At 38.6% G+C, this 24,073-nt stretch overlaps 1 protein-coding gene across 1 annotated transcript in view; it reads left to right on the top strand.

The window, feature by feature from the left end:
* The window catches only part of LOC128501325 (heparan sulfate glucosamine 3-O-sulfotransferase 4-like), a 64,087-nt gene extending 54,462 nt beyond the window's left edge, over nt 1-9,625 (top strand). The window contains exon 2 of the mRNA XM_053470759.1: nt 8,716-9,625. Coding sequence (XP_053326734.1) covers nt 8,716-9,352 — 637 coding nt within the window. The 3' untranslated portion in view covers nt 9,353-9,625. The remainder of the gene's footprint in view (nt 1-8,715) is intronic.
* Nucleotides 9,626-24,073: the final 14,448 nt, after the last annotated feature.

The raw sequence follows: 24,073 nt of genomic DNA, 5'->3' as shown, positions 1-24,073 counted from the left end.
ATATATATATATATATATATATATATATATGCGCCATATGTCGATCCATTTCTAGATTGTAGGATTTGTACCAAGACCTGAGCTGATCCGATCCGCACTCGCTCACCAGATATTGATCTGGCGCATGTCTTTCTGGACATAAATGCTGGAGTAGGCATTTTAACCAGCATGGTTCTGGCTTGAACTTCTCATCTCCTGGGCCAAGCGACTTGAAATTTAATGACTCTACACTAACTCTCTTCATACCTAACACACTTTTTTATTTTCCATGAACAATAAAACCACTTAAATTCACAACCAGTTCATTTCTCCCTGGGGTCTCAGACTGAGAACATCAACAAAGGGAGAGGGATTTAAGGTCTCTACATGGTGTTCGGCACAGAAACACTGTAACGAAGCGCAGAAAAGATAATGGGACATCAATTTTATTCTTCTACAAAGCATTCCAAGACCGTTCCTTTAAACAAACATCTGGCACCACCATATATTTAGAGAAGGATACTCAATTAAACTGATCAGAAAAGGTACTGGACCATACCATTTAATACGGGGGGCAGAACATCTGGCTTAAAAACTCATGAGATACATGTCCATAAGGTGGTGTTTCCCAAGCTAGGCTGCCAATATGATACCAATAGGAGTCTTTCCATGGGTCTCTCTGACACCTAGTACGATGACGGTCTAGTCCGACCATGTTGCGTAATCAATAATATGCAGATCATAATAATTACAGTAATTCTTATTATTACAGGCACGGCTGGTAAGTCAGCGGATGTTATAAACGTATTATGGTAATGAGTTATCTGGCCACATACAAACAACCAACAGCTGTGGTTATGAAATGAACAGCATAATCTGGATTCGAATGGTATGTCGGGGGCTTCTGAGAACACGGAGATTCACGTACTTCACCGACATATTCAAAGTGTGTTAATAGCCTGTTTGAAGCGCGTCTCTGTCTTTTTTTTGTTTTCCGAGAATGAGATTGTACTGACAGCTGCAAGCTGCTATAGGACATTCTTTTTTCTTCATTATCTTCAAGGTGAATCCACGGAAGCCAAAGTTACCCTTTTTCTTTTAATACTCCCGTTGTTATTTTAGCTCAAAAAGGAGTTAACGGAACATTCTATGCAGGAATAAGTCCCAATTTGTTGCTTGAGAATGATTTTCAGATTGGAAAAGAATTCTTCAAATTGATGTGTGGGCTGAAATAGCTGTGTATTTTCTGCAATGTCATTTAGTTGCTTCTACCCAATTTCTTTTGTTGTTTCTTTTTTTATTTACGAAGGAAGAACTGAATTCTATTACGTACCATAAAGGCGTTCCTTTACTGGCTTTCATTTCAATCACATCTTTATGTACGTAGGTACGTCTATTAATTAAATGTGCTTATATATGTTTAAATATTTCATGCTCATTACGGATTGATTTTAATGGCGCCTGGTAAATAGCCAGGAAAGACGATTAACCCACTCATTAAACATGCTTCAATAACAAGCAAAATCTGGGCATGGAAAGGGTTAAATTCCCCTGTTAGTTGAAGTTGAGAAGCATGTAACGTTACATACATTTTCAGGACCTCGGAGGTCTCTTGTTCATATGAAAATGTGTAGATTATGTCATTTTAGGAAGAGATCTCCGAAACTGATATATATCAATATAAATGTTAACCATTGATGGAAAGGGCGCTTAATTAGATTACGTTCGGAGAGGCGACAGAGCTTAGCATGAGCATTTCCCTAAAACCTAATAGCTGGCGCCATCACGCTCTTCCGATCTCACGCAAATATAAAAATTAAATAACATGGGCATGAAATTAACCATTAAATCACTGCCTTTGGACGATACGTAATTTTGTGACATTTCCCATTAAGTAAAATACACAAAAAAAGATGAATCAGTCTTTTATTAAGTGTCTATGTGTAATGAAAGTGTTCTGATTTAATAGTCCGCGTTGAAGTATGAAATTCCATTTGGCATTCAGGACGTTGAGGCTACCGTTGTACTAACTGCGCTAGTCCAACCTAGCAGTTTTAATGGGAAGGGGGGGCCGGCATATGACGGTTAAAGCTTTTCATAAAACCCACTCTGACGGAAAGGGAAGAGATAGTATTTGGAAATCCTCTCAACGTTTGAGCCGATAAGCTATTTTGGTGGACACCGTCCAATCGTTACATTAAAAAACAAAAGGCCAGATTCAACTGCCTGTGGAAAATGTATCTTTTATATTCTACTGAATAATTTTATGACACAACTACATTTATCCAAAAAAAATGCATCTAAAAGCTGTGTAATTGTAACAATCGTTCTATTAACTTGTGATGCCAATCTGTGATGCTTAGAATCTGCGGCCCTTTAGGACCCAAGAGTGGTTCAAAGCTTCTAAAATTATATTTGTATTATTGTCAGCTCTTCAGCAAATATCAATGCATATCCTTTAATCTTCTAAAACAGGTAGTACATATTGTAAAATGACTGCTTAATATATACTCTTGTGCCTCATTTGGCCCCAGGTGTTTCATTGACTTGAATGGGCCCCTTTGATTTGAATGGGGTCCATAGACTTCAAATGAGTCATTGAAGTCAATGGAGGATGCAATGCATCCTCCAACCACTTGGGGCTGCTGATGCACAGGAGTATATCTATATATACCAATCTACATTTCCCTGCCAATTAATTGTTTTTAAACTTACATCAAATCAACTCTCTATGCAAGTTGTGAGTGTTTTTTTTGTGTGTTTCTCTGTTTCTGCTCCGGGTTTACATCAAACTGTATATTTTCACTTTACTTTTTATTAGAAACCCTTTTGTATAACCATGTAATAGCACAGACAAGTACTGTGACTATTGATTTCACCGTATGCTGGGATAGTCAGGAGAGATCAGAGGATCCCCCTAACGGACCCATGATCCCCATCAAGGCAGGACAGCAGGATGGTGCCTGAATAAATTAGGACTGTCCTGCGTAAAAAGGTATGCTTGTGTGTTATGTAATATCTTACTAGGTTACAAAAAGTTAATGTTACACAAGGCCATCTCATTACAAAATGTGTTTATTGCGGAATCCCCACAGTTAAGGTATTAAGGGGTTAATATTTTTTATTTCCTTTGCGGGTCCTTTCCAGGTGCTTGTCACATCATGTGTATATTTTCATAAAATATAATCTTCTAACGGCCTTTGTGGTTGGTTACAATCGTATCGAACCGTAGTGAGTGTCTAAAATACCGTAAATTTTTTTGTAGGCACGTCAGAGAAGAATTCAGCACCCAGGGTTCACCATCTGCAGCTTGACACGCTGTTGCCTAAAAAAAAAATAAAAAAAAGGGATCTTTTTAACTTTTTTTTGTAGGATTATCTTCTCGAGGGCGGGAAAATCTTATCAAATTAACAAATGCTCAAGCCACACGCGGATAAATGACAGCTGTGATTCCTGAAATAAACAAAGTAATCTGGATTTAAATAATCCACAGAGGCCTTGTTGGCTGCGATGACAAAAAACTCACACATCCTGCAAATGGGGCGACTTCCATTGTGCGTGGTTAAAGCACTTAAATTCTCAAACAGTTATTCAAACACTTTACTTCAAGGAGGCTTGAGGTGAATGTTGGCAGGGAGACTCTGCCGGAAAAATGTGTTTACTTTCCCGGCAGAGCTAGTCTGTAGTGTTTCCAGTTCCTTCTGTGATGGGCGGCGGGTGAACCATCAACAAAAACATAAGCGAAAGTCCCAAGTTCCATGATATTTTAAGCATGATTCCATTTACCGGGATCCACAAGATATATCTTTCTTTTCGCTTTGGAGGTAGGGTACATTTTCTTCAAACTTAAAACTTTGACCAAAAAAAAAAATGTGAAAAAGATACTTTTTCTGCTAATTACACTCAGGGGAAATTTAACAAAAAAAAACTACTTATAGAGATACAGTCAGCTGCTTTCTCACTCTTAACAAATGAGACATTTGTGGCAGTGTATAAGGTTTATTGAATGTAAACAATTACATGGATTTCCCAAATGAGGCCAAATTTATCCCCGTGACAAGAGTTAATTTACTTATAAAATGGAATGCGGCATTTTCAAGACAATGGAGGTTGTAGAGAATGGAAGCCTACCAACACATGGTAGCTCTGCAGAGAGTTGTCCCCAAGGTTTCCAGCTCTCCAGGTGAGCCTATATCTCTGTTGCCCTCTTCTAAATGCTGCTTCTAGAGAGAATGGTAGAGAGTTTGGTGCCGGTGGTGCCGCCATCATTAGCTCAGTGTCTGTAGTCTTCATTCCTAACGTGCATTATTAGAAGATAAGGTTTGTGCATCATTTTTTATCAATATTGATGTTTAATAAGAAGACACAGCTTTGTTCCTCCAATGGCACAAATCTCCATTTCTGCTCTACTACCATTCTTCATTAGCTTATTACTATTCTTCAGTAGCTTCATTGAATGAAGGCAACCCATTATGATATCACATCCTTACAGCACTAAGGACACAGAACGTACCCGAGAAGTTGAGATAGGCTCTCAGGGTTCTCATGGTTATCTTCAGCAGAACATAAGTGATTTTTGTAATTGGCTCACTCTACGTTTTAGAGTAACTGCTGTCCCTGAGTGTTGTGGGGCTTTTTTTTAAAATAGTTCCATATTTTTCACTTACGCATGAAGTTTATTCCTGGATTCACGGTAATGGACCTCAAAATTTGGGTTTGACCTGCTCTAGGAAGTTTTAGTCAAGATCCAAAGCTACTGATTGCCCATGGAAGCTGCTACAGTCTTTATTGAAGCTCTTCGTTTCTCAATTGTTGGACAACCCTGAGCTGATGCTACATAAAGAAAGGATGCTTTCATTAAGGTTCTAGGTACCTTTATTCCATTTGGTACTTCTGACAGTATCTCAATGAACCAGATGTTTAAGGACCATTGGTCCTAAGAACAAGGTGAATGAAGGACGCTCACTTGGACCAGGGACATTAGCAACCAACATTTAAAACCTGTCCTTTTCACAATTACTAAAGACAATACAGATGGGATTAAATATGGAATATCCCTATTAGGTGCAATGGCCAAGAAGCCAGAGAGTCGCAGATCAAGAACATTGTCCATCCTACCTGTTACTTCAAAGCAAAATAGATATGTTCTTCACAATTTCTTATAGAAGGAAAATTCTATAGTTTTTAAAAACATTTGCTATGGAATCATCATTTTTTTTTACTTTTTAGGAACAGAACATTTTTCTAAGCATTATACATTGTATTCACTGTGTGATGTAAAGCTTCTTCCTCTTGACCGTTTCTTCATATATCATATCATATTCAGGTAGTGCCCCCCCCCCCCGGGTCTTTCTGTTTTTCTGCCACATCTTTTTCAGATTCCTTTGTCATTTTCCTGTTTTTTTACCTTTTTATGGGGTACCCTGTCTATTTGCCTCTCCATCCCTCTCCGGTGACAGACAGCAGCGACCGAAGGTCTCTTATTATTTCTAACGCCTGTAGGACCTTCTCTCCGCTGACAGGTCCCTTCATTCCTTCTCACTCCGGTTCGTCCTGCAATCTAAACATGAGGAGGGGTGGCGTGTTGGAGGTTTATATCAGCATCCTCTCTCTCTCTCTCTCTCCTCCATGTCTAATCCAATGGAACATCCTTCGGGGAAATCTATTCTTTCATTATATTTTACCCTAAATGTGATTGACATAAAGGCTTTTTCGGTGGCAGAACACAGTTATTTTAACTCGCCTTCCGTTCCTCCTTTCTAATTGTTTTCATTTCTCTGCTATTTATAATCTGTCTAATCCTTCCTCTTGTCAGTTACAGAACATAGAATTACCCAAGCATTGCCATTTAGCTTTCATACGGTTTCTGAAATAATCATTCTCACTTCTGCTGTCGCATTTGATACTCATATTTTTGCATTAATCAGGACACAGCTCCTTCTCTGTTTATTTTCTTCCTTCTCGTTTTTTTTTCCCCAGCCCCCGCCTGCTCCTTTTTATTGACTTACCATCTCTCGTTGTCTGCGGCTCCCTCCTTATTTTAACCAGTCCCCGTACGTTTATCTTTCTCCTCTCCTTGTAACTCTCATATATATTTTTATTATTATTATTATTATTGTTTCTTTTATCATAACATTGAATTTTGAGTATTGTGGCGCAATCGCCAAATGTGAAATCTTTTGCTGGAAATTATACATGGCTGGCTGACCAAGAAGCAAACTAAGCTGCTACATTGGGGTTTGGGGGCTGGGGGCCGCTGTCCTAGACCTGGTCCAGAATATATCACTGTATGAGTATGAGTACACCCTAACAGAAGGGTCAAAACGTGACATAGATAGCCTTGGGCTTGTGGCATTTGACTCCCCAAACTGTCCCTAAGGATTTCTGTCTGATTACAGGGGAACTACCTTAAGGGAGTTCACTTCTTGCTGCTAGTTAAAATAGATAATTAAATAGAATTTGGAAATCAAAGTAAAGCACCATGTGGGAAAAGACAAACATATTTTTTTTGATTAAATACAAAATATATTTGCTAAGAAGTATGCACTGGACCTGACATGCTGTTCTCTTTGGGGTTGCTTTCCATAACTTTACTGCCCTTACTGGTGAAATCTATTTTTCCTATAGTATTTAATGATTAATGATCTTGCATAAAATCATAAAAAAAGATATGAAGGTTTTAAAAAGCAATAGATTCCGGATACAAATGCTTAGTTTTTTTGAATGGTGACGCTGTTGCGATGCATCAATCATTATGTCTTCAAAGTTTCCGTCGAACGCTTTGATGTTCCGTATTGGCCAATGCTAAGGGATATGGAAATGATGCTTTTGAAAGCTCAGAAAAAGTCTTGTTGCCAAGGCTCATTCATCATCCATACGCAGCTCTGTCCTGTCTTATCCCGTGGCCAAATATACGCACAGCCAGCCCCAATCATCCTGTCCTTAATAAATAACTCGTTGGAACACAGCAAATAAATATTACACAAATGGCCTTTTCCCAGGTACTCGTTTTTCCAGACCCCATCTGCTGTCTGTCCATCATATATAACCTATCAAGAGGAGTGCAGAAAAAACAGCAAATTAACAAAAAAAAGGGATTCTGCCGGAGCAAACATTGGCACACGAGTTCTGCCGACACATCATATTACATATGGTGGCTTTTTATTTCTTTAGTCATAGCAGAGTAAATGACCTGTCATCTCAATGCTATATCATGTAGCTCTTCTTCTGTTGTAGAAATTAAAAAAAAAAAAAAAATCACAGGTTATGTGCAATATTATAGTGTTTTCTGCAATAACAAACTTGATCTTTTTCGTAAAAATGATATCCTAAAAATTTTTACGTTTTTATGCTATAAATAACAAAGAGTTGACTTTTTACATGATTATTACTCCTGAAAGTATTAACTATTAAGAATCCAAAAATGTGATGTCATCGAAATTTTTGTTTTTTTTTAATTTGTAAAAAAAATTGATAAAGAAATTGGAATTATTGGGAAACTTAAGGAAACATATTTTATCCATTAAAAGAAATTTAAGAAAAGAAAAAAAAATATGATATTTATATTATATATGTTATATATATATATATATATATATATATATATTATATATTATAATATAATATATATATATATATTATATATATATTATTATATATTATATATATATATTATATATGTATATTATATATTATATATATATATATATATTAATATTATTATATTATATATATGTTATATATTATATTATTATATATATTATATATGTTAATATAATTAAAGAATGTGAGGATATAGGCAGAAAATCTTTACCAATATTATTTAAGTTCCATATTGCCAAACAAACTCTATTGGCGGTACCGATCCTCTGAATGTGACTTATGAGGACGACTACAGTTTTTCAAAATCCTTTATGATCGTCAATTATGAATGAATTTTTATCTGTATGCTTACAAAAATGCTTTTGGAATCAGACACCTAATATTCTAAAAACTATAATAAATTATACACTTTAGATCAGCCATTAAAAAAAAAAGTTTTTGCTGTTTATGTGTCTTTAGAAAGTTGTCTAGGGCTTGCGCATGCAGAATTCCTGAGTGAAAGTGGATTTATGAGGTCTGATGATGGAAGCCTTTTTTTATTTTTATTACCAGATGGTGCATGAGTGAAATCTTTACAATGCTCTAGAGATATTTGACTTAGACTTTGACCTAGCACCGTATACATTTTGGGTATTTGTTTATATATTTTAGAATCTGGTAAAAATACCAATGGTAAAATGGTATAAAGAGGCATAAAATGGTAAAAATTGCTCGATCTTACAACCTCAGTTGATAAGTTCAGGAGGGTTGAGGCTACATTCGTATTAAAGGATATAATACGGTATATGATAAGAACACAATATATATGATATATATAATATGAATATAATGATAGGGGACTTAGAAATTAGTGAATGGCGCCAAAAAAAAAAATGCCTGTATCCCATCTAGTAATCGAATGGTTTTAAAAGACAATTATCATTATTATTATTATTGCACTTTAATTAAATAAGTACAGCCAATGGCTAGAAACGAAAGGCATTTTCCCGTTGGGTCAGATGGCTAGTCTGGGCCTGATAATTATTTTTCTTAGCTTTTGGCTAAAATGTAAGAATGCTTCTCAGCGTGTTTCAACTTCTTTTTGAGTAGATCACTAAATCTAATTTTTTGTGTATTTTTTTTGTGTGCGTGCAGAGATCTGATGCCGAGGACGGTAGAAGGACAGATCACCATGGAGAAAACTCCCAGCTACTTTGTAACAAATGAAGCACCACGGAGAATCCATTCCATGGCCAAAGACACCAAGCTCATAGTGGTGGTTCGGAACCCAGTGACACGTGCCATATCTGACTACACGCAAACCCTTTCCAAAAAACCTGAGATTCCGACCTTTGAAGTTCTTGCTTTCAAAAACAGAACCCTGGGACTGATCGATGCCTCTTGGAGTGCATTGAGAATAGGCATCTATGCTTTACACTTAGAAAGTTGGATGCAGTACTTTCCCCTTTCCCAAATCCTTTTTGTGAGCGGAGAACGTCTCATCAGCAACCCAGCCGAGGAACTGGCCAAAGTCCAAGAATTTCTAGGGCTACGCAGAATAATTACAGACAAATATTTCTACTTCAATAAAACCAAAGGCTTCCCATGTCTGAAGAAGCCAGAAGACACAGGAGCTCCCAGGTGCCTGGGAAAATCCAAGGGTCGAACTCATCCAAAAATTGACCCGGACGTCATTCACCGCTTGAAGAAATTTTACAAACCGTTCAATGCTATGTTCTACCAAATGACAGGGGAGGATTTCCAGTGGGAGAAAGAAGAATTGGAAAGCTAGATTAAGTTGAACACACATTGGGAGGGGGGGGGGAACTTGTTTGAACAATGCAGAGAGAACGCTGGTGACGATCGCACATAATTAAATAAAGCAGGTTTCTAGCTATACATCATATATGAATATTGATGACTATACCATTCATATATATGCATAGTTTCATATATTATGGAGATAAATGCATACTGAGTTACACCATATGGATTAAATTAAGAAAGCAAATTGAAGTACTGCGTACAAGAACAAAGTCGTTCTAGGAAGTATAGGATAATACACAGAGCAAGTATTTATTACACATTTCCCAGATATTGTTTACTTTTGTTTGGCTAGCAATTGTGTTAATGCCAAATCTCCAGAGGGCTTTTATAAGCGTCCAGTGTGTTTGTATATATATATATATATATATATATATATATATATATATATATATACAACCAAACACACCTTTGAAAAAGGCTAACATTGTATCAATGATACTGTTTACATTTTTGCTAAATGAACGCATAAATTAATAATGCAGTTTTGAAGGCATGCAATGATTCCATGCGCTTTGAGTTACATTGTTACAGACCATCGGCTCGGTTCTCAAAGGCCACGAGAGACAGATTTTTAAACATGTCTCCGCTCGAACATAGATGGGACGGATAATCCTTTTATCTACTTAGGCTTAAATAAAATGATTCTAAATTCCTCTCGGTTAGTGCCCCTAAGATATTAAGAAACAGAATCTGCAGAGTACACAGTAATATACAGTAGTTTGTTTATTATATGGGAACTATGTTAATGGAGGCCATACCTGGGAACCTTCTGGGTTTTTCCCAATGTTTCTGGGGAAAAAGGCTGCTTTGGGTTGCTTTCTTTTCTCTCTATACAAGGGAGTGGCGATTGGCCATACTCACTCCCTACGCTCTTCCCGGTCTACTCCTAATTTAAGGTTATCACATCTACCTGTCACTCAAAAGCCACTCCCTAGACGAGAGAGAGCTCCAGGTGGCCTACCCTGGGAAGTACCTGGGGCATGATGGTAGGTGGAAGGACACAGTTATATGATGATGGGCTTTACATTAAATACAATAGAAGTGATGGAACATGGTAAAGGACTGGCGTTCCTTCTCCAACGCAGCTTGTATAGTCCAGCCACCTGTTACTTGCAACATGGGAAATAGCCAAAAGAAAGGGTATCTGGCTAGACCTAATTGATAAGATCCTTTACGATATATCATATATATCATAGGTTTGTGTGTGTTGAATTGTAGGCTTTTGGGAACACTGAAAAACTACAAGAATGTGTCAAATTATTGATATTATTTTGAAATGGTTTTATTTGCTGCATAAATGGAATACTACATCTTAATTTGTTACTAAGACAGGTGACACATTTCCTTTGGTATTATGAAACTTTGTTAAAGGATCCCCCTAAATAATTTGTTGCCAAGCGAATAGTCTTCAGAATGTGTGATATGTATTAGTCGGTGAACATTCGACAGATGTAGGCCTCAGAGGTTCCATCTTCGGAAGTAAGCGACTCTTCTCTGGGAACAATACACAAATATAAATGTTTGCATAACCAGACGAATAACGATAATGTGGCAGGTATTATCTTACAATGTCTGTGGCCATGAAGCAGTGGATGTAGAGGTAAGCTGTCCCTCAAATTGGCCGAAAACCAATATGAGTTGGAAACCTAGACAATTCCATTGGGAACGAGATTATGTGCAACTCATGGTTCCATGTCCAGTCCATTCAGGACGCTACTATCATAATGTTAAGTAGTAATGAAAATTCAGCACCATGAAGATAGCTGAGAACTAAGTAAAATAGGTCTTGAACACCGTGAGAAAATATAAAAAAATGCAATGTTCTTCAAAACAACACAACCCTGGGAACATTAACCTTCTTGGTAGCCACGTCTGGGTAAACTTTGCTCTAAAACTCATTATTACCCTAAGTTTATAGGTTGATACAAAAGTTAATTGGTTATATATACTGTGATACATTGTGAGATACCCCAAATTTATTCGGAATGATGCACGTATACCCTAAACAAATGTATAAAGGTGACCTAAAAAAAACAATTTATTTTTTTAATAGTTAAAATGACTATATATTTGTAAAGGATATAAATACCATTAAACTCTTAACAGATTTAGCATAGATATTTTTCAAGTCATTTTAGGTACACACATTTTATTATTCAGATCCAAACCCGATGCAACCGAACATCACGCTCCAGATCCGGTAATCAGCCGTGATTCACGGAGCCTCCAAAGTAAGAAAAATGGATACAGACGTATTAGCGCATTTTTTATCGGGCCAACATAGAAAAACTTGTTTTGTTACATAAGCTTTAAGCTTTCAGGACCTCAGAGGTCTCTTCTTCAGATGGAATCATCGCCAGAACAGACCTCTGAGGTCCTAAATTCCCTAGTATAACAATAAGGGCTACCGAGGCTCTATAGTTTGCAGGCAGACTAGCAGCCAAACAAAAATAATTGATGACCCCGTTGGACCAGTTGACCTCCAATTGAAGACTTTAGTATTGGCTAACATTTTATTACACATAATATGGACAAGGTTGAACAATGAATTAGCATCCGCCTGGATTACAACTTCCATCACCATCTGAAAGGCTGAGATAAAAAGATTTATAGTCCACGGCCAAGCGAAGGTTTCAAATTACCTGATCCTCGTGTATCCTTTACAGCTCCGGCTACAACGTCCAACAACCCAATCATTCATTCGTAAGATAACACCTTTAACTACAACTACAAGGCTCAAACCAGTATAACCATTAAGGGTTTTAGAACCAAACTGGTTAAAAAAAGGAAATAACAGAGAACTGAGGTCAAGAATTAATTATTTCACTGTCACATGTATTACAAAAAAACCGCATGATTGTTAATTGCGATGCCCGGTGGTAGTAGATGAGTGAATTGAAGAGGAGCATCTCCTCCACCTTGTGTGGTAGAGATTGCATGATAACTGGTGACAAGTTAATTAATTTGTCAAACTCAGAGATGGTATATTGGAATCGTGCCTCTTCATATAATGTTGCAGTGAAGAAATTGCCTTTGTGCAAACGTAATTAAATGGAAGAGATCCAGCGTGAGTGTAACCTCAATATCTCCCCGCCATAGAGAAGTCTGTAGTCTGTATTGGGGCGGTCAGCGCTACGCCTCAACGCACAATGCCATGTTCTGTTTCCTAAGACTTTGTGAAAGAAAGAAAAAAAAAACTCCATGGCCTGTAATGTTTTTTTGTGATTATGCCCCCCAAAAAAATATTTTTAGCCCAACAATGGTGATGCAGTGCAGGATCTTCAAAACCACAATTACCCTAAATACAAGTTTAAAAAATAAATAAATAATAATAATAATATTAAAAAAATATATATATATATATAGAGAGATATGAATAAACTATTCCCTAAATATATATGTAAAAATATTTTTTATTTTAACATAGAACAAAAAATCCGGAATTATTCTTCTGGGTTTTTGGGGGATTCTTTTTAATTTGCACTCTCAACTTCCTGTTAGTTCTTACAGGAGCTTCCTGTTCTAAAAGTTTTCTCAAGTGGCTCTTCCCGAGAAAAGGGCAGGCAAAACTGGTTCCGCGTGCAATCTATATAAATCAGCGTGTGTGTTTAGTCGTGTTGCCATAGACAAAAGAAAAAATGGCGGTGAAGACACGCTGCACAAAGTAATGCAGCCGAGCAATTTATTATACGCGATTAAAGATGGCCTTCTCAACGCAGATCTGACAACTAAAAGTGATAATATCAAGCGATAGGGATTATTTAAAGAAAAAACTATTTCTGATAACATTTCAATATACATACGGCAGTTTTTAACTATTTGATACATTCTATTTCTTACGCTACTTGCTATTATATTCCCTATCTTTTCTTCTGAAAAAGAGGAAAGGTTCCAAAATTCAACAGAGCCAGCTTTTTTTAAAAAAAATTGTAACATTTTGGAATAGAAAACAGGAAAAAAAAGAAGGGGCCCAGGGGAATGCCCAAAATACCCAAACCATAATGTTTACTACAAGCAGACCGGCGTATCGAACATTTTAATGCAACACATACATTTTTAATGTCAGTTTTCGTTATTTATGACACATTCCACTTTTAGAAGGTTGAATTCCGCAGCAAAGTTAGCCTGTTAGCAGAAACAAAGATCTCAAAATCCAGCATTCTGTGGAATTTTGATTTCAAAATCTGTTATTTTGCCCACAGAAACCCGTACATGTGCAAGAATGGTGTCTTTTTAATGGGAACAACCTATATTTTATCTGCGACTTCAAGAGACTGTAGGGATGATCCCATCCAAGCAGCATGGCCCCCAAAAATGTCAGGTGTCCAACTTGTGACACCTGTGTTGGTGGGTTTGCCAAGAGGCGTTGAGAGATGAGGCCACACCCACATAAGTGGGTGGAGCTAGGGCGTGGTCACCCGCCAACCTTAAGAGCCTTGTTGCGGTGCTCAGCTGCAAACCGTCACAAGGTGGCCATGACGGAGCTGCTACGGAGCTGCAAAGCCACAGGCCTCTGTTGTTTTGACAGCCCCCTGTGCTGGTCAGGGGAGATCAGATGATATCCCTAACCAGCTTATGATCCTTACTGCTGTCCATTTTTTTTTCCGGACTGTCCTGGGAAAGCCGGGACTATCGGGAGGTATGGTGCAGCACAAGCCTCTGGGTGGACAGGACCTACTCTCATTCCAATGCTGCATTTCTCTACCCTTTCTAGATACACGTGTGGTTCTCAGCTTAAAGAAGGCCAAACAAAAGAACCAGCTTATACACAACACATTGTAAATTTATGGAAGAGAAAAAAAATGTTACTGTATAAATAAAAGCTATTTTCAGACACTGGACGTGGTTATTGATTTTGAATGACTTGTTTACAGGGTTGTGGGTTCTTCTGAAGGAACGTCGAGAGGAGCTGTTTGTTTGAAACACTTTTTGCCGGGTGATCCTGCAGAAACGAGAAGAAACAGTTCCAGATTTAAAGCTCTTCCCCAGGCACTTATCACACTGCAATCTTCCGCCGCAACAGTTAAAGCCCTTGAATCCTTTCTATAGCTATAAGATCATGAAGAATGATGAAAAAAAAAAACACTTGTTAATGAGCCGCGCTCGCTGTATGCATTTTATTTATTGGGTATTACTTAAAGGAAAACAAAACAAAATAAACATAAAATACACGAAAAAAAAATTAAACGGTGCAGATTTCTTCAGGAGCCTGGAAACAAGGTTCAGAACTTTAATACTGCACAGCCAATTCTATATAAATACAAAGTAGAAGTCTAAAAAAAAAAATCCACAAAAATAGTTTAAAAAATGTAATACATTACATATGGCTTTAGAACTGCAAAACAACAAAATGGCAATGGTCCTTAAGGGTGCACACAAATTCTTGGCAATGCGGCAATCTAAATACATAAAAAAGGTAGGAAGCTCTTTTATTTTTAGTAAAAGGATTTTTTTATTTTTTGGAAGATTTTAGGGTGTGTTCACTAAAAAAGAGAATTCAACTTTTGACTCCTTTTTAATCCTACGTTACGCTAGAGATGATAAAATGAGTAAATAGCTGAACACTCATTACAGGACAACACTTGAACCATGATGGACGTTTTTAGTTGATAGAACCCTGGTAATTGTTTAACAAAATTCTCTAGACCCTCCAGCGTAGACCTGACCTCCAGCCCAGGGAGCAATAACCTTTCTGCCCCCTCTTGGGAGCCGTCCCTGAGTCCCTGAGGGCTGCATGGAAAGAAACCCTGGAGTCATAGGCGTAAGGGGAACATGACCCTGCCAGCACTACAGGACGGTGCACATGGTATTAGGGCAGGAAAGGGTTAACTCAGCAAGGGTTAGCACGAGGTGAGAATGCACAGGGAACGAGGGGGAAGTCACAAGGAACGTGACTGTAGGGGGAAGGGGACAGGGCTATAAAGCCCCTCTAAGCACACGTGCAAGGGGCAATTACTGAACACCACAGGAGCAGTTTCCCGCCCGCCCTCCCTCTTTTTGTCTTTTGCTTTGTGTTTTTGTTTTGGCTTTGTGTGTTTTTTCTTTCCCCCTTTCCCTCTTTCTTTTTGCAGGATCCGTTTTCTTTGCTGTGGCGGAGGAGTTCCCTGGAGAAGTTTGAATGATAATGGGAGTGGCAAGTTGATGGTTTTGGTTAGAGGTTAGAGTTAATGCCCTCCCTGTACAGGATTAACCAAAGCGTTAAGGTGGAGCTCCCCTATCCGACCCGCGGTCGCTTGGGCGATTGTGGTATCCGGCGGAAGGGGTAGTGTGAAGCCATTGTTTTGTGTTTAGGTTGGGAACCCTCAGCTGTTTGTACACAGGTGTACAGAAGACTGTATAGTATTTATACAGAAGTTATTATTAAAGTGTTTTTACAATAATTTATAAGATGTTAAATAAAGTTATGTCGAGACATTTGTTAAATAAATGTCTCGGCCTTTTCTAAATCCAATCCTGCTGGTGTCTGTCTCTTATTTCGGGTTTGAGAAATGGGGAACCGCCTGGGTATGGGCAGTGCAAGGGTCAAGTTCATGAAATATATGTAGCCAGTTATTAGAGCAACAGACATTACAGTAGACACAGAAGAATAGACGGTGTAGAGAGCAGGTTTGGTAGGCCGGGCTGGTGAGCTTAGAATAAGCATTAAGAAAGGGCTGCCCCGGTGTATCTTCATAATTTCCAGGTAAAATTAACACTTTAGGGCATTTTAGTGTTTAATGTGTAAGCTCAGGAGGTTAGCATTAACAGGGACGCTTGAGCTCATGGGAACTCATTAAGATATGGAGTGATAGGTTCAGGATAGGGGTCTTTGGGCTTTAGAGTTTAGATCACAACCCATGATTTAGTACTAATGAAGACACTGCTTGACTGGGCATAGAATATCATTAACAGACACAGCGTCCAGGGTTCAGGTTACTGTGGACTGGGCAGAAGGAATTAAACATGAGAAGAAACTTATGAGCAGGAGTCACGGGACGTTTTTATAAAAAGGAGAGCTTCTCTAACTTCAGACCTATTTGGACAAATCTGCTGATTTGGACAGATCAGTGCTGGCGGGGGGTCCCTGGGGGCCACCATGAGTCTGGATGTTAGCTGTCTGAGGTACGGCTTATTCGGGTGGTACTAGTAGCTAAGTGCACGACTCATGGTGGGCTGAGTCTCTGGTGAGTGGCAAGCAGTGTGCCCACCATGCGGTGGCTTTGCCTAAGTCAGTAGTCTTACCAAATTATCATGCTTACCATAAGTTTCTATAACTTTTCACGCTCCTTCCCACACACCAATTTGATTATTTTCTCCATGCTTTGCCCATCTGCCTCTTGTGCGCAGCCTGCGTCACCTTTTAATATATCTACAGTATAGGCCAAAAGGGCTTGGATTAAAAAAACCAAAATAATAATAAAAAATGGTAGCTGAAAACCACTGGTATTCGTGACCTTGGCTGCATGTGATAATCAAAGACTGGAATATTCCAACTTCCAACCCATCTGCTGGTATGGCATACAACGCAGGATGATGATGGATCCACGCCAGGGAAATCAACGCTACTCACTAATAGAGGCTAATGAAGCTGTGATTGATGTCTGAACTTATTGAAAAGTCATTTCTGGCAAATAATTAAGTAATTTTATAGTTGACTACTTCTAATTTGCAGATAAAGAGAGGTTACTGCTGCTTTGTATGTGAAACAGGTAATGACTGAAAGAAAGACAACAATTCTAGAGCTTTTGTTAAGTATCTAAAGTATTATTGGTGCAAGACGTAATTCGAAAGGAAGGAAGTTTACGCTGACAAAATCAAATGGTTTTGGAGAGGCTTATTTGACATAGATATGAATCTAGGTGGACTGGCTATCTATCTATCTATCTATCTATCTATCTATCTATCTATCTATCATCTATCTATCTATCTCTCCATCTATCTAATCTCCTGTATTGATTGAGAGTCAAACTGCCGTGTGTATTCTGGGTACAGACTTTTCTCGGGTCTCAGGTAAAACAGTGGAATTCTCATGGTCATGGATACTTGGGTTGATTCATTCATGCTTTACACTGATTTTAAATCACCAAGATGTTTATAGAGTTATTTTCAAGACCGTTTTTTTATCAAGATGAATATTGGAATGATTTGTGGGACCCTACATTGAGTCTAGGACTCGACAGCCCAGTTTAGGTTTACTGGGTTCAGTATATTGGTAGGAATGTGAACTCGAGCTGACCCAAAGCCACCAGAACCAGCAAAAAAACATGACTTCCGTTCCATTAGAAGGTTCTTACAGCATCATTCCTTTCACAAAAGAGGCTTCTGACTCCAGAGAGGTACTCCGGCATTATTTTTCCCAGGTTGCCCAGAGATTAGTCATTAAAAGAGTTTTTTACAGGCTACTCATTTTTAAAAAATCATCAAATATTACTATTCTTTACTATTAGCTAGTAAATATTAGACCAAAAACAGTTCAGACAAATATTTTGTTTCGTTTTGGTCTTTATTTTCAGACAATGAATTTTGGTTTCATGTCCTTTCAGTTCAGGCAAAAAGCGAAGGGCTTTTTACTTAAGCAGGGCTATCGCAGAACATTTTCTGTGAGTCACGCTTTCATCGCAATTGGATATAAGTCGAGTTTTCAATCAAGTTGTAGCAGAAGCATTTCTAAACACTCATCAACAGACAAACTTGTTTTTCCCCTCAAACATCTCATGGTGCTACCACAACCACAAGGGATTCTGGGTAGGCGCATGCAAATAAGATCAACAATGATCATCTTTTACCTCTATAACTACTTTATACATGGAGCCAAAAAAACCAATGGCCCGCTGTACAAGACAGCCTCGGGCGAAGAGGTGCAGTAACCAGATGCTGTTTTTGTTTTTTTGTAATCTCTTTTTACACTTCTTATTTTACACCAAGAAGGCTCAGGATCCCAGCTTTCCTTACAATTCATCCAAGTCAGAAAGCTATGTGCAATGGGTCCCTTCAAGCCTTGCTAGCCTTTCATCAACCCAGCCAGAAAAACACAGTCTGGCTGAAGAGTTACTGGGTCCAGCTTTACCACAGAGCACCAGCCAGAAAGCATGGATGAAGCGCTGAACACAGCAATCAGCGCTTAACAAACCCTTAGCAAGACTCATCAACATGAAGTTACAATATTTGAGGCTTTGGGTAGCATGAGAAATACCATTACTAAAGTTATGGCGGGTAAAGGTGATGGGAAAACCCTTCCACTTAAAATTAAAGGGGTAGTAGAAGTATTATTAACCCCTTCAATCCCAGGGGTTTTTGGTACCTCAAAGCCCAGAGCAATTTTGCCATTTTTGGGGTATGTCGGTTTAGCGATGATTCTCTTTTCCTGTGAATAGTGTACCCATGTAAACTATATATCGTTTTTTCAAGGAGAGATAGAGCTTTCGTTTGATACCATAGTTGGATGATTAGCTGGAAATTTAGAATGAGAAATTTAGTAAAAACTAGCGAAGATTAGAAAATTAAACTAATTTTTTTTTTACATTTTCCCTCTGAATCCTCACAAAATTAGGTAAAGTGATGGAAAATCCCCTCCAAGTTTATTAATTCAGGTGTCCTGATTTCAGAAATACCTAATTTATATAGATTTTCCAGACTTTCCCAGCACCAGGGAGCGTTCTATTAGGTGTACAATTTTGTAAAATTTGTATGCCTATGGCTTAACGGGTTTGGGGGTTGTGAACGGGGGCAGGAGGGTTATAATGGCTAGATGTTATGCTAGGGCAATGGGAAGTAAGGTTTTTTAATAATTTTTTTATTATCTTTTTTTATATATTTTTTTTTAATTTTTTTTTTATTTTAATTTTTTTACATTTTTTTTTATTTTTTATATATTATTTTTACACAGTAATGGTTAGAGGTCCTCCTAGGGACCTCCTGAACATGCCAGTGATGTCACAATGACATCACAGCCCACATTATAATTTTTTTTTGTATTATTTATATTAATATTTTAATGATTTTTTTTAATATTATTTTTTAAATGACTAACCGTTTTTTTTTTTCTGCTTTTTCTTACAGGACGGGAGGGGGAGTGAGAGAGATGGTCTCTCACTCCCCTCCCCGCGATCCCCCTGCACCGATCACACTGTGATCTCTATGCAGGTCCTCACAGACCTGCATAGAGATCGCAGCGTCTCTGTGCCTCATCGGAGGGCAGGATATCCCCGCAGGGGATATCCTGTCCTCCGATGACCTTCCGGGTTACGTCAGCAGTGACGTAACCCGGAAGGGAATGCCCGATCGCGCGTTTCAACTGCGCGATCGCGCGATCGGGCACTTTCAACCGTAACAGCTTACCGGCTTTCATGCCGGAAGCTGTTACGGGAGATCGGGCAGCAGAAAGCCGGCAATGCCGGCTTCTGCTGCCAGGGGGGAGTCCAGGCTGTCAAACGACAGCCTGGTCTCCCGTGCAGCGGCAGGGATGTGTCCCTGACGCTGCACGAAAGGCTGGACGTACCGGGACGTCCATAGGGGTTTCTTTGTGGGCGTTTTTTGGACGTCCCGGTACGTCTATAGGGGAACTAAGGGGTTAAACACTCATCTACAGACACCAGACAAGCCAGAAGGTTTGTTTTTTCCCTCAGAAATCTCATGGTGCTTCCACAACCACAAGGGATTCTGGGTAGGCACATGCAAATAAGGTCAACAATTATCACCTTTGCCTCTATATCCACTTTATGCATGGAACCCTTGAAAGTAATTGCCCGCTGTACAGGACAGCCTTTAGACAAAACACAGATAAGAGGTGCAGTGGCCAGATCACCGCTCATAGTCTTCTGGCTTGTCTGGTATCTGTAGATTATTATGTAGATTAATAATAACGCTTCTACTACCCCCTTAATTTTAAGTGGAAGGGTTTTCCATCACATTTACCCACCATAACCTGTGTAATAGTTGAGTTGTGTGTCTGATGTTTTGGAATCCTGTAGTATAAGGTTCATTATTGTGTTTTGGTTACAGCTTCCGTGTCTACATGTGTATTATTGATTAATAATGTAGGCATTCTATCTACTTCCGTTATTTAATGGAGTCAGATTTATTTTTTGGGTCTGCCAAACTTCCTATGGATTATCAATTCTAATTTGTCCTCGTTGTTTATTTTTGTTTATGTTTTGTATATTTAAGAATGTTCATTCCTTAGTCCAATAAAAAGTGTCAACTTCAGCTAAAAACTCAGTTTCTCTTGAACCAATACAGCTATATCTTTATCTAATATCTATTATTCCAAACAGTCACCTCATATGTTAAGTGTGGATAAAATCTCCTAGCCCTAAAACACACATATACCTTTCTGAGTTATGCATGTCATAGAGGTGCCTTTGTACTTCTGAAGCCTTGCAACTGGTTCTTTTTAGGGATTATGTCATATAAAAGAGACTTATGTGGTCCTAAACGTGGTTGCACAACAACAGCTTTCTATCACTTTTATGTTGAATCAATAAAAGATATTGCAAAGTATAAAGAATCCTGTTTTTTTTCACCTCTAACAAAATAGATACGGGAACAAGATTTAAGTCCGACCACATATTAAAAGGATGTATTAGACCGGAGCTGCCTTGTGAGCCAGATTGACCTGTGATTATGACTGAGTATACAATTAACCACCAAATATTCAGAGTTATTCTGACTATTGACTCTGGACCAAGTTGTTTTTTTTCTTGTTACATGAATAATACAGCATAAAAACAGTTTCCAATGACATATAATTCATAAAACTGTAAAAAATATATTTTGTCCACCACTAGTCTTCAAGACTTTATGTTTCTTAAGGATGCTCGCACATGGAGGTGGCATCTTACCCCAGGCAGGGCAGAGAATGAGCCCTATATCAGTGGGAACGCAAACTTCAGCTTCCTCACCATGCACATTTTTGTAGACAGGTTAGATGAGATTTTTTGATTTCACCGACTGACCCATGAGATGTTAGCTCCAAAACTCAAATGTTGCCACCTTAACGCTTGTAGTGTTGCCCCCAATATAATGATCACCCTAGAGTATCAACTATGTCTTCTACAGCTCAAGTCACACAATCTTCCATAATGAGTTCCTGCCGAGGATAGGCAACATGTATATACAAGGACACCAGTGTCTGTGGGAAGGGGTCTGAAGGTCCAAAGAACATCGCTAAATTGTCCACCACAGACCCCAGTAAATATCCACCATGAGCAATGAAGGTACCGACCCCTGGTTCCTACCAGTTCTAAACTGACTGAGATGCTGGCAACCCATCAACCCTCCTTAATAAAAAGCCCTTTTGTCTCCCTGTTGCTTGGTTGCCATTTCATGGGGGTAGTTAGAGAAGACTCCTGGTGCTCAAAGCCAGATTTAGACCAATAGGGAAATAATGGTGGTGATTGTTTACCGATATGTAATCAATTGCTTCCGACGTTGCGAGTGACCTTAGGATCTTCTGAGGTTTATACTAAATATCACCGATGCCAGGAAGGGCCGCAGTGGATAATTTCCGAGGCATTCTCGCTGAAAGAATAGAATGTGCTTATGTTTTACCCAGAGTGCTTGTGTAAAGTCACAGGCCTCGAACACTTCTCAGGTTTCTATAGCAATCTTTGTCATCCCTAATAGTCTATTTTGAGACCATATTTTCAGAAACAGAATAATAAAGATGTATTTATAAATAAAAAAACATACCGGTTTCTTATATGAAATGTCCCAATGCTTATTTTTCAAAAATAAATATATAATATATATATATATAATATAATATATAATAGATAATAATATAATATTTAATATAATATATATATATATATATAGATCTAAACCAAAGTTTAGGGGAATAAGTTTGTATTCTTGTCCTGGTTTCTCACTGCAACATAATACAAAACATTAGAATTCCAAACAAAACACCTCCAATCTCACAGATATTTCATATATCAAAACGGTTTTCATGGGCTCAGATTTTACCATTGTGCTAAAAAGGAAGTATTCAATTTCCCATTTTTACAATGATTGTTATTTGTCTCAACCTTGGTCTGTCAAATAAATTAGATTTTTTTTTTGTTTTGTTTCACAGTTTTCCCCTCTGGACATTGCATCGTGTCTTGTGCCCTGAATACCAACAGCTGCCAAGGACGTGGCGCCATCGTATCACTGAGAGCCTTCTGCCCCTGTTAACACAGCAGATATCGCTGGCAGAGCCATCTTTACCTAATGTGTCTGTCGGTTCTATTTTTGTCAGACCCTTTTAATGTATGGACTGTAAGAAGTTCTTTGGAAATTGTTGGCGCACTATATATAAAACATAATAAAAAAATATGGTAATATAGTCAACTTGGTCAAGATGCATACCTAGGAGCTCTCCAGGTTTGACCCGGAGAACTCGTGGAGAAGTGTCGCTTCTCTGGGTCAACCGGGTCTTGACATACCCCACTACTCACCCATTTCCCCTTTAAATGGTGGTGTTTCCAGCGATGTCAGCGAGAACACCCACTGATATCAGAGGGAACGCCCTCAACGTCAGCGGGCAGTCCTGGCCGCGTCCTGCAAGGATAGGCTCCGGGTAGCCGGAGCCCACAAGTTCCCAGGTATGTTGATATGGGACCTTGCATGAATAAATCCAGGAAAGGGAAGGACCATAGCATTAGACAGTATGGCACTCCTGAGCCTTCCCTTCCCGTCCTCTACAGAATTTCCAGTTGCCATGATGAGAGGCCTAACCCAAGGCAGTGCCTCCAGCTGGTCCCGCTGAGCCACCGGTATGATATCGCATCCCAGTGCTCAAGGATGAGCAGCGCCAGGTAGGAGATGCTGTGCTGACTCGGTGTTATGTGGCAGAGATTCTGCTGCCGTTTGGACCTTCCACCCTAGGCCTAGGCCAGACTGACGTAAACCATCGAAAAACAATGATATTTTTAATTGGTCTTGTTGGAAAAATATACCTATCCTAATGTGGGATTTGAGTCTTTGAGCAGTAGGGGAGCAGTAGGGTATATATATATATATATATATATATATATATATATATATATATATATATTGTTTACCTTATTTGCATGCGCCTACCCAGAATCCCTTGTGGTTGTGGCAGCACCATGAGATTTCTGAGGGAAAAACACACCTTCTGGCTTGTCTGGTGTCTGTAGATGAGTGTTTAATAATACTTCTACTACCCCCTTAATTTTAGTGGAAGGGGTTTTCCATCATCTTTACTCACCATAACTTATGTAATGGTGTCTGGTGTTGTAATGCAGTCCCTATACCTTAACACAGTGGTTCGATCGAACACCAGGGTTTCGGTGAGTCAGTCTTGTGGGTTCGGCGGAGGTCAAGACACACGCCCGACAATGACATGAGAGTGGCACTTGCCAAGGTAAAGCCGTGCATTTCTGAACTGGTCTCTGAAAGGCAACAGCAGAAGCCGCGCTGATTTGCAGTAAATATTCATTATTATGGTTTTGTTTTTGTGTGAAAATCATGTTTTAATATTTTAATGGTTTTGTTCTTTGTTCTTAATGGTTTTGTTCTTTAATGGTTTTGTTCATTTTGTGCACCTATGTATAAAAATATACCTATGCATTAATATATACCTAAATATATACCTATGTTTTGAATTTGAATAAATCATATTTTATTTTTCAAATTAAGAAAGGTTCAGTGAATGCGCATATGAAACTGGTGGGGGTCAGTACCTCCAACAAGGTTAAGA

Source organism: Spea bombifrons, chromosome 7 (assembly GCF_027358695.1).
Source record: "Spea bombifrons isolate aSpeBom1 chromosome 7, aSpeBom1.2.pri, whole genome shotgun sequence".
NCBI lineage: Eukaryota > Metazoa > Chordata > Amphibia > Anura > Pelobatidae > Spea > Spea bombifrons.
The sequence above is the reverse complement of the archived record's forward strand: the minus strand, read 5'-3'. Positions and strand labels throughout refer to the sequence as shown.